Source organism: Drosophila busckii, chromosome 2L (assembly GCF_011750605.1).
Source record: "Drosophila busckii strain San Diego stock center, stock number 13000-0081.31 chromosome 2L, ASM1175060v1, whole genome shotgun sequence".
Lineage (NCBI taxonomy): Eukaryota > Metazoa > Arthropoda > Insecta > Diptera > Drosophilidae > Drosophila > Drosophila busckii.
In genome coordinates this window covers 15,443,072-15,455,687 of record NC_046604.1, presented here as the reverse complement: position 1 = coordinate 15,455,687, position 12,616 = coordinate 15,443,072, and the positions used below count along the sequence as shown (strand labels likewise).

At 37.2% G+C, this 12,616-nt stretch overlaps 2 protein-coding genes across 2 annotated transcripts in view; one reads left to right on the top strand and one right to left on the bottom strand.

Moving 5' to 3' along the window:
* Nucleotides 1–356, bottom strand: part of LOC108607952 (UBX domain-containing protein 7) — a 6,777-nt gene extending 6,421 nt beyond the window's left edge. The window contains 1 exon segment of the mRNA XM_017999077.2: nucleotides 1–356. Within this exon segment, the coding sequence (XP_017854566.1) occupies nucleotides 1–129 (129 nt within the window). The 5' untranslated portion in view covers nucleotides 130–356.
* Nucleotides 357–853: 497 nt separating this feature from the next.
* LOC108607950 (UHRF1-binding protein 1) lies at nucleotides 854–11,300 on the top strand. The gene is given in 18 exon segments (XM_017999075.2): nucleotides 854–1,034; nucleotides 2,648–2,852; nucleotides 2,917–3,546; nucleotides 3,605–4,295; nucleotides 5,055–5,147; nucleotides 5,207–5,268; nucleotides 5,270–6,283; nucleotides 6,340–6,499; nucleotides 7,653–7,791; nucleotides 7,844–8,389; nucleotides 8,447–8,561; nucleotides 9,032–9,052; nucleotides 9,699–9,841; nucleotides 9,898–10,021; nucleotides 10,074–10,221; nucleotides 10,277–10,442; nucleotides 10,497–10,614; nucleotides 10,887–11,300. Coding segments are annotated over 18 exon segments (4,521 nt in total). The 5' UTR covers nucleotides 854–990; the 3' UTR covers nucleotides 10,989–11,300.
* Nucleotides 11,301–12,616: the final 1,316 nt, after the last annotated feature.

The following is a 12,616-nucleotide window of genomic DNA, read 5'->3' as shown; positions in this document are numbered from 1 at the left end:
CTCGGCAGCGGCAGCAACATCGTCGTTGCAAGCGTTCAACAAATGTTTGGCTTCCTCTGCATTGCAGGCTGTTACCTCAATTAGGCGCTCGACAAGCTCCTCTGTTGGTGCCACATCAACAGTTGACATTGCAGACTGCCAAAATGCAGTTGATTTCTTAAGATTATTTGCTTTGGCTTCAAAAAAAAAACTTTCGTTAGTTTGTTAATTTTGCAAATGTATGCGAACTACTCGTAAAAGTCGAAAGTGTAGACGTTTGACAGCACTGCCAGTGGTACTATCGATAGATCGATAGTCAGTTTAACGAGCAACAGAGTCACTCTTAATATCTCGAAAAAAGAGAATTGCAGTTGTTGTAACTTACTATTCAATATAAAATTCTAAAATAATTTATTAAAACGAAAAATGACAGCATAAATATTAAGTCAAAATGTATTATAAAAATTATGGACAGTTAACTCTTTAGCTACCGGCTTACGTTCAGTCACTGCTGCTGGTATCTAGTCGTTACTTGGTAACTTTGCTATCGCTGCTCAGCACTGTCGTACCATCTCTAAGCAGCACTATCTCTCTGACGATTACAAATTGCACTCGAAAAACGTTAGCGATAAGCGCCTATGTTTATTATATACGAAAAATCAAAATTCTTTTAATTATGACTAATACGCGCGACGGTGTCAATAATATAATGCCAAATGTGCTTGTATAGCTGTGTGTGTAATGCGACAAAATCTGCCCAGCTGTCCAAACGGATCACAAAATTCCCATACACATACACACACATACAGAAATACACAGGCAGAAATAACAAAAAGAAAAGAAATAATAAAACAAGTGCTCCCTTTGTGCCTCTCTTAACAAAAAAATAATGCATCATTTGCATAAAACGCAGTGTTGAGTGCTTCTCTCTATCTCGCTCGCTCTATCTCTTCCTCCTGGCTAGGCTAGCCTGCTGTTGTAACGGTAAACGCTTAAGGTCGGCTTCTCAAGATGGTATCGCTGATAAAAAACCAATTGCTGAAGCACTTGTCCATGTAAGTGTCACTATATAAACGAGTTAGTATGCAAAATTGAATTGAATTATAAAGGCTATGCTAATTACGGCCTTGCAGTCAGTCCACAACGCTGCTGGCGCTGGCGCCACCTTGTGCCATGAGAATGGGGGGAAAAACTAAATTGATTTTTCCCAGCGTCGCAGTCAGCTGAGCTGCGTCGTGCTGCGCTGCTGCTGCTGCCGCTAGCTGTTACTTCTGCCACAATGCCGTTGTCTCTTTGTGGGTTGTGGGCTGTGAGTGTGTGAGTGGATTTTTGCAGCTTCCCAGCGCAGCGCGTGGGTGATTTGTTGTCTTTAATGTTTAGACCGCAATGACAACCAACACGGCTCTCTTACTCTGCCTCCACCCCCGCGCCCTAAGCATGAGTAACAAGTGGATGAGCACACGACAACGCACTTTTTGCTTGCTTATCCCCCACCCTTTAACTTTGTTTGTGTGCGTATGTTTTTCTTATTTCTTGAATACTTTGTTTTATCAACAGCTGCTTGCGACATTGTTATTCCTTTAATAACATAATTTCAAAAGTAAATTCTAAAATAACAAACCAGTTTGGTTTTTATTTTTTGCGCAGTTTAAATTGTTCTGCTTGCTCTCAATTCAATGTGTGCATAAATTTATTTAAGAGCTTGAATAACTTAAAGCTCTTTGTAAACTTTCGAGTAAAATTAGTTTATAAGTACCCCCCGCACTCTAATTTGCTTTCACACAATTGAGCAGCTAACAAACTAAACTTCATAACAGCAGCAAAGCAAACTTGTTGCCTTTTATCCTTAAGGTCTTATGCAAAAACAAAAACAAATAAAATACAAGCAGCAAGGCACCGTTAGGGGTTAACTTAGCTTAAAGTAAAAAGTTTTTGCCTCGGCAGCGGAAAATTTAATTAGCACTGCAACTTTAGCGCGAGGCATCATAATAAACTTATATAACGATATAAAAAATAAATGGAAAAGGGTTTCCAGGAAAGTGAGCCACGCTCTGTTGTAGTTCTCGGGGCAATCAATATTTAGAATTTCAATTATGCGTAGCGCAGAGCAGCAGCGTTAAACTGGAAATGGGTCAATTGATGGCAACTGACAGGTCGCCAATTTGCTATTACTATTGGCATTCAGTTGTTTGTTGTTGTTTTGTACGTTGCCAATTGGATTTCAACGCAGCAATAAGTGCTGACAGCTCCTAAGGTGCAGTGAAGCTCACAAGCACTGAGAGAAAATTATAGAAACTTTAAAAGAAGATTTGCAAATGCTGCAAAACTTTAAATTCTTTCAATCTCAATGTTTTAAGTTGTAAATATAGTTTATAATTTAATTATTCATACATAAATCTAATTTTTGCTATTTCAAAAAATTTTAAATTTTTTTACAATTACCTGAAGCTTAAATTTGACTAATCAGTTAGTATTTGAAATTATTAATACTTATTACGTATACGAAATATAATATATACCTTTCATTTTAAAAAACAGGTTTGCAAAAAATATTAATAATAAGTCTTTTTGTTGTAATTTTAAGCATTTGTAGCCATTGTTTGGCAAAATTTTGTTCAGTGTATCTGCACAACGCTGATTAATATTATTTTCTACTTCTTTTCTACAGCTATACAAAGAACCTTTCATCGGACAAAATCAATTTGAGCACATTTCGCGGCGAGGGTGAACTCTCGAACCTGGAGCTGGATGAGCGTGTGCTTACCGAGTTGCTGGAGCTGCCCAGTTGGCTGCGTCCTTAACCTCCGCCTGGTGCCAATCATGTGTCCTTTCGCATAAGCTGGACGAAGCTGAAAAGTGTGCCTATAACGCTGGTAAATCAATCAATATATGAACAGAAATTTGAAATTAAATATTTATACATTTTTGCCTGCGCAGACGCTCGACGAAGTGCGTATTACCATAGAGACCTGTAATCCCACAACGCGTGATGCTGCTGGGGGCAGCGGCAGCGGCAGCGGCAGCAGTGGGACGACGACGACGACGGGCGCAGCGCTGCCACAAGTGCCTCAGGGTAAATACAGTTTCATACACAAGGTCGTCGATGGCATCACCATTGTGGTGAACACTGTAAATGTGAATTTCGTAAGTGCCGCCTTCACTGCCTCCGTGCAAATGTCACGCATACGCGTCGAGTCCAAGACGCCCAAGTGGGTGAATGCAGATCTGCGACTGACACGTCTGAAGGATGCACAAAAGGGCATTATACTTATCTTCAAGGAGCTCAGCTGGCAAACGGTGCGCATTGAGGCGAGTTCTACGCAGGATAAATCCTTGACGCCGCTGCGGCTGTTAACAAATCACGCGCGTTGTCGCATCACAATACGCAAGCGACTGGCGGACTGCACGCTGCTGGCCTCACGCCTGGTGCTTATACTGGATGATTTGCTTTGGGTGCTCACCGACTCGCAGCTGAAGGCGGCGCTGCACTTTGTCGACTCGCTGTCCGGACTGATCAAGGCGGCAACGCATGCAACACAAAAGTCCAAAGCGGCTAGAAAATTACAAGTAAAGTTTACAATTTGATAAGTTAAAACACACGCTTATACTTTTGCTTGCCTTGCAGACGCTGCCGGAGTATCAAGCGCAGCTGGCGCAGCAGCAGAATCGCCAGCCGGAGACGCTGCATACGACAACAGCTCAGCGCATGTTCAATGCGTTTGATGTGCGCGAAACTTCGTATCATTTCTTTAGTCAGCGCATTGATTTGCATTTGTGTGATGATGAGGGCGATGGACGCTCCAGTTATCCAGAGCTGGACAAAGGCGGCGCCTTGCAGGTGTCTGTTACCGCCTTTCAAGTGGACTACTATCCGTATCATTTGGCCAAATCGGATCGCTCGCACTGGGCCAAGTACAAAGAGGCTTCGGTAGCGCCAGCGCTTTGGCTTAAGGAATCACTGAATGCCTTTCGCGAAGCTGTGCTCAATCTCAGTCAGCCCAATCGTCCGGCTATGCATGCGCCGCTGGAACGCAGTCAGCCTGCCTCACCCATTATGCTAAATGCTGCGATGCTTGGCTCCAATGGCAGCAGCACACCCACAGCCTTGGGCGCTGCTGGCTCTGGCTACAATTCCGCTGGCGGCTCCGGCACTGCCTCTGCCAGCAGTCAGCATACCCAAGCTACACAGCAGCGCAGCACTTTGGATAATCTGGCCAAGCTAATGAGCGCTTGTGTTATACTTAGAATTGAAGATTTTACGCTTTATCGCGTTACCACGTCGGGTAAAAAGCAAATGCCCAAGGAGTTTGTCTCAGGTGCGCCAAACACACACAAACACACACACACATACATATGCAATACACACACATACATATGCAACACACACATACATTACATTTGAGCAACTAATGTTTCATATTTTTCTCTCTTTGCATTTAAACATTTTATTTCATACATTGTTTCATAACTGTAAAACGCTTTCGTTGTTGTTTTTGTTTTGTTTTGTGCTTTATCATTGTTGTTAATGTAGCACAACATAAACGGAAAAGCAAAAACTCAGGTGAATATCTTGGCAACACATTTTGGTAGTTGGGCTCAAGTAATAGAGAAAATTGTAAAAAGCGCTTAAAAAAAATGCAATTTAAATTCAATTCATTGCTTTATTGTAAATATTTTTAAATTATTGTTAACATAAATATGCAGCAACATTTTATAAAGCAAAAAGCTTTGAAAAATATAAGAAAAACACCGTATGTGATGTGGCATAGAAAGAAGCCAATATTAAAATATTTGAAAATTTTTGGATCAACTGTATAAGATTTATACTTATACCTATATGTACGCGTTTAACTATGTTTACATAAACATAAACTTATATATACATATACAATTATGATAACTATACAATTATATATGTAAAAAAAAAATGCATTTTCAAATGGAATTTGGAAATTCCAAGTCGCTTTTAATGTTGTAAATAAGAAAAGCTTATCATGTAATATGTATTTTTATATTGTCTATATATATATATTTATATAAAATCAATTAATGTTAATACTTTTCTGACTTTACAGGTGATAAGGATCGTTATTCGTTTCCCGCCGAGATGCCCATAGTGCATGCCGAATACACGTATTTCTATTATCCCGGTGATTTTGTTTTTCCACGTAAGCAAGCGCAGAATTAAAATTAAATTATTATGTTAAAATAAATTCTAAAATTGCAGTGCCGCCTTCAAAATTATTTATGCACATAAATCCGCTGCAAGTGCACTTCGATTTGAGTTCTAATTTTATGGCTTAATTCATTTGGACTGAATCTGCACGAGAGTTTGCTGCGCACCAGCGTCGGCTCCCAGACCAATTTGCCGGAGGCGCGTGGACGCGGCTCAATTGCCTCCAATGCTACCGCAAGTGGTGGTGGCAGCCATAATGGCTCCAATGGCACACAGTTCTTGGTGGGTGAGGAGCAGCAGGAACCGAATCTGATGTACATGGATGTCAAATTGGAGGCGATAATGCCGCGTGTGGTCATGGAAGCGGCGCTGGATGCGCCCAATCAAAAGGATCGGCCCAAGATAATGCAAATACAAATTTCACGCTTCGCTCTAACCAATATACGCGAAATGGGCAGCTCTCGTGCGGATTTGGCGCAGGCGCTGCACTCACTGCAGGAGGGTTCGCTGGTGTTTGGCAGCGGCTTTCCAGCCAAGCCGCAGGACATGTGCATTGTAACGGATCGCATCCTATCGCATGTGGCTGCCTCCGATGTCAGCATGATGTCCGCACCCATGTCGCCAACGCAGCCACAGCTGCCACGTTCCGCATCCACACAGTACCTGTCACGTTATGCGATGTGGTCGGAGCCGCGTGATGTTTGGTGCATTAAACTGGATCCCATTTGGGTGGATTTTCTGGGCGCGCGCTCGCTGGGACCCAACAAGGCTATACCCTTTGTCGATGCAGTGCCCATAACGCTTTGGCTGCACGCTGGCCAGGCACAGGCGCAACTGGAGCTGCCACCCAGCTCACATATGCAGCGCATGGGTTTGGAGCCGTTGCCTACGCTGCCGCCGCTGCCGCGTAATCCTTTCCTCAGCGATGAAGATGTGCGCATGCCGCCGCCAGAGCCCGTTGCCACGCCCACTGAACGCACTGCGGATATGCATGCCATTGCCCACATATCCAATCTGGTCAGTCTGCAAATCGATCATTATCAGCTGCTGTTTCTGCTGCGTCTCGCCGAGGAACTCAATGAAATGTCCACGTTTCTTAATCTGGATGCTGAGCGCATCTTGCAAAAGGTTTGCCCACCCTTTACATATTTAATTTATTATATTAATTTTTATTTTCTTTTTAGCAAAATCAACAAAAATCGTTAATTTTTGGCTGCGTTGTGCCACAGATTGAGCTGACGCTAGTGATGCCATCGCCAACACCTGGTAAGGAATCAAGTGGTGGTGATGCTGAAAGTGTCTTACCCGATTCAGCTAGTTTGGGTGATGATTTACACATGCATAGTAAGAATTTATATATCTTTTGTTGTCTCCTATCTTTTTAACATTTAAATATCTTACGCTTTAGTTTTAAAATTTAACAACTAAGTGCGAGCAGACATTAAGTTTATGCTAATTTTACACGTAGTTGTCACCACAGTTCCGTGTTAATTTTCACACTCAGACACGTTAGTCCCCAAAAGCTATAGCTAGGTCATATATATATTTTTCTTATTACTAACAATTTCAGTTTCTTTCTTAACTGCTGTAATTTTAGCTTAATTTTTTTTTTTTTTTTTTTGTAAGAATTTCAGGCTCCAACACGTAGGTTCTTCAAAAGTCACTTTAAAATTAATACTTTAAAATAAAATGCGCGTGTGTTAAATTGTCTAATAGAATTTTAAAAAATATAATATATTGGGCAAAACAAATTTAGCATCAGCTGTAAGTAAAATAAAATTTATTTTAAGCTACAAGAATATTTTATTAATTTGTTAAACTGAGCTATAAATGAAAAATTTAAGTTTTAATTAAAAAAGATTTAAGTTAAAATTATTAGAAATATTAAAATGTTATTTAAAAGCTAACTACATAACAAAATAATTTGGTAGCTTCAAAAATATTAGCGCTAATTGAAAAAAATAAAAATTATAGTAAATGAAAAAATTATAAATTAAATTAATAAATTAAAAAATGTCAACGTGTATAAAACGTATAAAATTAGATATAATATTCTTTAGCTAGCTTTTTAAAAATAAAAATCATTAGCTTTTTGAAGTACTGGTTCTTCACTTAATAATATAATATATAAATTAGATTTAAAAATATATTTTGAACTTATTATTAGCTCTAATGAAATAAATACTCAAAATATATTTTGAACTTCTTATTAGCTCTATTTAATGAGAGCTATAATCAGTACACAAATTATTTTCTAATTAATATCTAAATACATATTGTACAAAATTTATAGTAAAATTTAATTTTAAAGCTTACATATTTATTAAAAATATTAAATTAAAATTCAATTAGACAACAGCAGCTAACACACGCGCCTAAAAATAATGTTCGCATGTTTTTGTAACTAAAAACTAACCCAAACATAATAGTGGCTAACTAATAAACTAAACAGCTACAGCAATGAAAATATTTTAAATAAATTAAAATACATTACTAGGTGGCAACATAACTTGGCCAACACCGCCGCCATTGGAGCAGCTGAAGAGCAATACGTTTGGCAGCGTGGAGACGCCATCGCCAGTGAATGATCCGCCCTACGATAGTGGCATACATATATCCAATCCAAATACGCATGGGTAAGTTAGCAATGCTTAAAAAGATTAAAGATTAATATAATTTAAATTGCAGCTACAATGTACAAATACAAAGCACACCCACTTTGGCTAGCTCGACGCCCAGTCAGGGCTCTGGCTCCAGGCCAGACACTGGCATATCCATGCAATCGAACTCGTCTGCGTCCAAAAGCTTGAAGAGCACACGCGCTGGCGGCGCTGGCAGCGAAACTACGCCCAGTCTAACTAAAGAAATCAATTCGGGACTGCTTTCAATGAAGAAAGGCTTCTCCAGTTTTATGACTTCCATTGATTCGGCTATCAAATCGGGCACACCCAACGATGATGCCAGTGATACTTTCTCAGTGCAAAGCGATATGAGCTCCGATTCGGAAAACTATGCAATTGTTATGGGCGATGACAAGACCATGGACTGCATGGATGTAATGTTTCGCTTGAATCCATTTACAACGGATACCAATGTAAAGGTGTCACCTGTGGAAGTGGCCAGTGAAGTGTACGAGGAGCCCAGCAGCTATAAAACCAACATGTCTTCACCCTCGGAGCCATCGGAGGGCAGCACTTGGCGACGTCGCGATCTTGTTTCCATGGCTACCTTTAGGTTTTAGTTATACGCCAACTATTTAAAGCAATTAATGCATATTTATTTTGATTGCAGATTAACAACAGTTGAGCTCATACGTCAGCAGGAGGGTCCGCAGTCCTCGGTGCGTTTGCAGGTTGCTGCAGTTTCTTGTGATGAATGCGGCGCCATTCCCTGGGATGAGCTGCAGGTAAACTACGGCCACTTGCTGCTCCTACTTTTGTGCTTTTATTTGTTACATTTGTGTTTTGTATATAAGCATTTTTTTTTATATTTAATTTTTCACTCAAAAACTGAATTTAATGTTTTGCGCTAAACTTTTCTTCAACGTTTTGCATGTTTTCAAAACTCTTTAAATAATTCAGTTTTTGCTTTAATTTTTTTGATGTAAACAGTAACTGTTACTATATAATTTAATAACAGTTGCTGTTAAAAATAAAACTGTAAAATAACTTTTCATATAAAACATTTTTTTCTCATTATATTTTCTTCTCTCTCTATATAAAAACAATTGTATTCATCACTAAAAAAAATCTCTCAATGTGTGCTAAATTACAAAATATTGTGCCTCAACTCTATAAACAAAAACACTGTAAATTGTTAACGACCAACAACAACAACAAATTGACAACACTACACTACATAAAAAAAAACCAACAGCTTGCGCAACAAGCGAACAAGGTATAAAAAACTAAACTACAAAATTTGATTTTAACTAAGCTACATTATACGATTTTTGTTTTGCTGCTTTGTAACAAACTAACAATAACTTATAATTTTGTTAATTATAATAATTTAAAGTAGTTTAATGCCAATGCTGGCTGCAGTTTTCAAAGCGTTTAAGTAGCGTTTAATAAATAAATTAAAACACAGTTGCAGCTGTGTGTTGGGCATGGGTTTATATAATTAATAAACAATTGCTGTAGGTAAAATAAACTGCAAGCATTTCTTTTGTTAAGCATGGCTCAAAAAACTTGGCTATAGCGCGCATATATATATATATATATAGTAGTAGTAAACGCTTTGGGGTTTATTTTTAATTTTTGTGTAGTTTAATTTGTTGCTATTTTTATTGCAAATTGGCTTGAGCAAACAAACACTAAGGTTTTGCAGGCTTTTTGGACAACAACAACAATAAACAACAACACTAACAAAGACTTGACATGGTTTAAATCAAAACTGTCTAAACAACATAAAAGTTACACACACTAAAACAACATAACATACGCATGTGTATACGCTTAACGCTTTGCATGTATTTGTAGTTCATTATGCTAAACTAACTTTAAGTAAAAACAAAATTGATTTATGTTAAAAACATTTGCAGACAAAGTTTGGTGCACGCTGCAAAGCTTGGAATTTGGCTGCCTATAATCCAGAGGCGCCACCCTGCATACGATTGCGCCTGGAGGAGTCACTAGACATGCCCAAGGATATAGCTGGACTTATAGATCGCAAGCGCATACAAAGGTGCGCATAAAATATAAATTAAAAGCAGTTTTGATAATTTTTATTTTCAAATGCAGCTGGATAACGCATCATGCTGAAATACGTGTAAAGGATATTAGTTTGGACTTGTCGATGAGCACAGTTATAGGCCTAGCGGACTTAGCTGAGGATGAAATAATAACACCACCCATGCCTGTTACAGTAAACATACCTATAAATGCCATTTAAACAATTTGTAATGTTTGTTTTTCAGCTTGATCTCGAAAATGTGCGCATTAATTTGCTGGAAGATCGACCGCCAGTTAATATTACATCACCAGGTCCAGTGCCCATTAATCTAAGCATTGGTCGCATGCATTTGGAGCGTGATAAAAGCGGTCAGCTTAATATAGAGCCAATTGGTAAGCTGCAGGCACATACCTCCATTGATAATTTATTAATTTGTTTACATTTTAGCTACAAATTTAAATGAGCAAACTTTGAGCAGCGCTTTGTTTGCTGCGCCACGTGCACATGATCGTGAAGTGCTGGCCATGCAGCTGGTGATGCAACAAATGAAACTGGATAATGAGCAGCTGCGTCGACAGCTAGTGGACAGCAAAATTAATACAGATAATTATAGGTTAGCTGGACACACTAATGCTTATACTATACTATAATATTTGTTGCCTTGCAGACAAAAAAGCAAACAGGAAACGGATGTGCTGCGCTCATATTTGAAAGCTGCACAGGATGATATAAGCATATTGCTGGAAGAAAAGAAAGCGCTGCTGGATACCATACGCTCCATGCAGGTGTGCAGCTTATCAATTAAATATTTGTTTTAACACTTTAAACACTTGTCTAACTCTTTGCTAACTAAACACCTTTAAATGTTGTATGTCACTTTTAATTTATTGTTTATGTGTGTGTAGTTGCTTAGCTCTAAGAATAACACAAATAATAATGCAAGGACTAAAGGTCAGTTTCCGAATGCACGCATGCTTGCATGTCTAACACAGCTTTACCACTTGCTTTAACTTCATATTTTTATATATATTAATGTTTGAACTATTATTACTTTTAGCTACAACTGACCTCATCGAATGTGAGCCGCAAGAACGAGGGCAATAGGTAGCATAACTGCATGGACTGCATACAATGCTGCGGCGAGAATAACAACGCCTAAGCTCCAGGCTCCTCTGTATGCTCAACAGTCACACAACAAACAGCCAAATTCGGAATGCAGACGTCCTTGTTACAATAGCAACTACTATTAGCGCTTTTCTATTTTCAATTTGTTTAATTTTTGTAGCAGAAGACTGAGCCGCGCTTCTTTAAGCGGACACTATTCACACACGTTGCCGTTCGTTGTCATATTACTTACAAATTACAAAGAGAGACAAACGTTATATTTACAAACTATACAACATATATTATTATTTCAATGTTGTTGCATATGCTATTGTTCCAAAGAATGTGTTTTTGTTTTATTTTTTCATCGATTGCAATTTTTATTATATACACTGTTAATTATTTTAACGCCTACGTAACTATTTGTAATTCAATTTGATATTACGCCTAAACTGTATATTCTATATAGATATTAATAACATATTGTTGTGATTCATGATCATATCAAAACATACACGCAAGACACTGTAATTAATTATTATTATACGCTGTCTATTGCTAATTGTATATTCCACATGTGCTAGCAAATATTTAAACAATTGGCCAAATTCCCATCTTTATATATACTTAGTATTGATAAATGTTATAAATTGTATTTCACTATTTACATATTGCATTCCAATCAAATTAAATTTCAAATTTTATTTGCTAGTATTTACTATATATACAATTTATAAAATCAAACGCATACTACAAATTGCTAAACGAATTGCTCTATACTCGAAAATCAAAATACAAACTATTTAACTTTTAACTCAAGTCAAGTCAAGCAACGTGTATACAAATTTTATGAACAAAATAAATTTGCAGTCAAATATTATTAAATACTTATACTATGTATATAGCAAATTGCAATAAACAAAAATGTTTATAATTATTATATATAATTATGTTATACAAGTATATGCATTATATATATATATATATGAACGTTTTCATCTGTAGCTAGGCAATAAACAAAATGTGTAACTAAATAAATTTAATAAAAATTATTAATAAAATTATATATTTCAAAATGAAATTAAATCAAATGATTAAATTGTTGTTAATGGGTGGTATGAATATTTGAATTATAGTAAGCGCTGATCTTTTTAGAAACAAATAAATTTAATAAAATTATATATTTTAAAATAAATGTTGTTAATGGGTGAGTTGGAAATTGGAAAATAACTATTTTATTCTTAGCTAAGCTTAAAGAATTGTTAGCTGTTAATGTTAACAGCTGCTGTTAATATCAGCATTACATAATAAAATTAATAATAAAATTATATATTTCAAAATGAAATGAAATTAGATAACTAAATTCGATTTGGTGAATTAGAATGGAAATTGGAAATTCACTATTATTTTTACCTAAGCTTAAAAGAAACTGTTAATGTTAACAGCTGCTGTTATTAATAGTGAGCATAACATAGCTGGCAAAGTTTTGAATCGTAGTAGGCGCTGCACTTTTCATAAATCAAAAGCAATTTTTGCCTAGTCACAATTATAAAGCAAAAGCAACTTGAACTAACCTGAACTGTGAAATTTTGTGAAAAAATATGGAAAAAGAAATTATAACAAAACGTGATGTGCATCGCTGGTGGCTGCAGATAGTTTTCGACTTGGGCGTGGATAGGTACA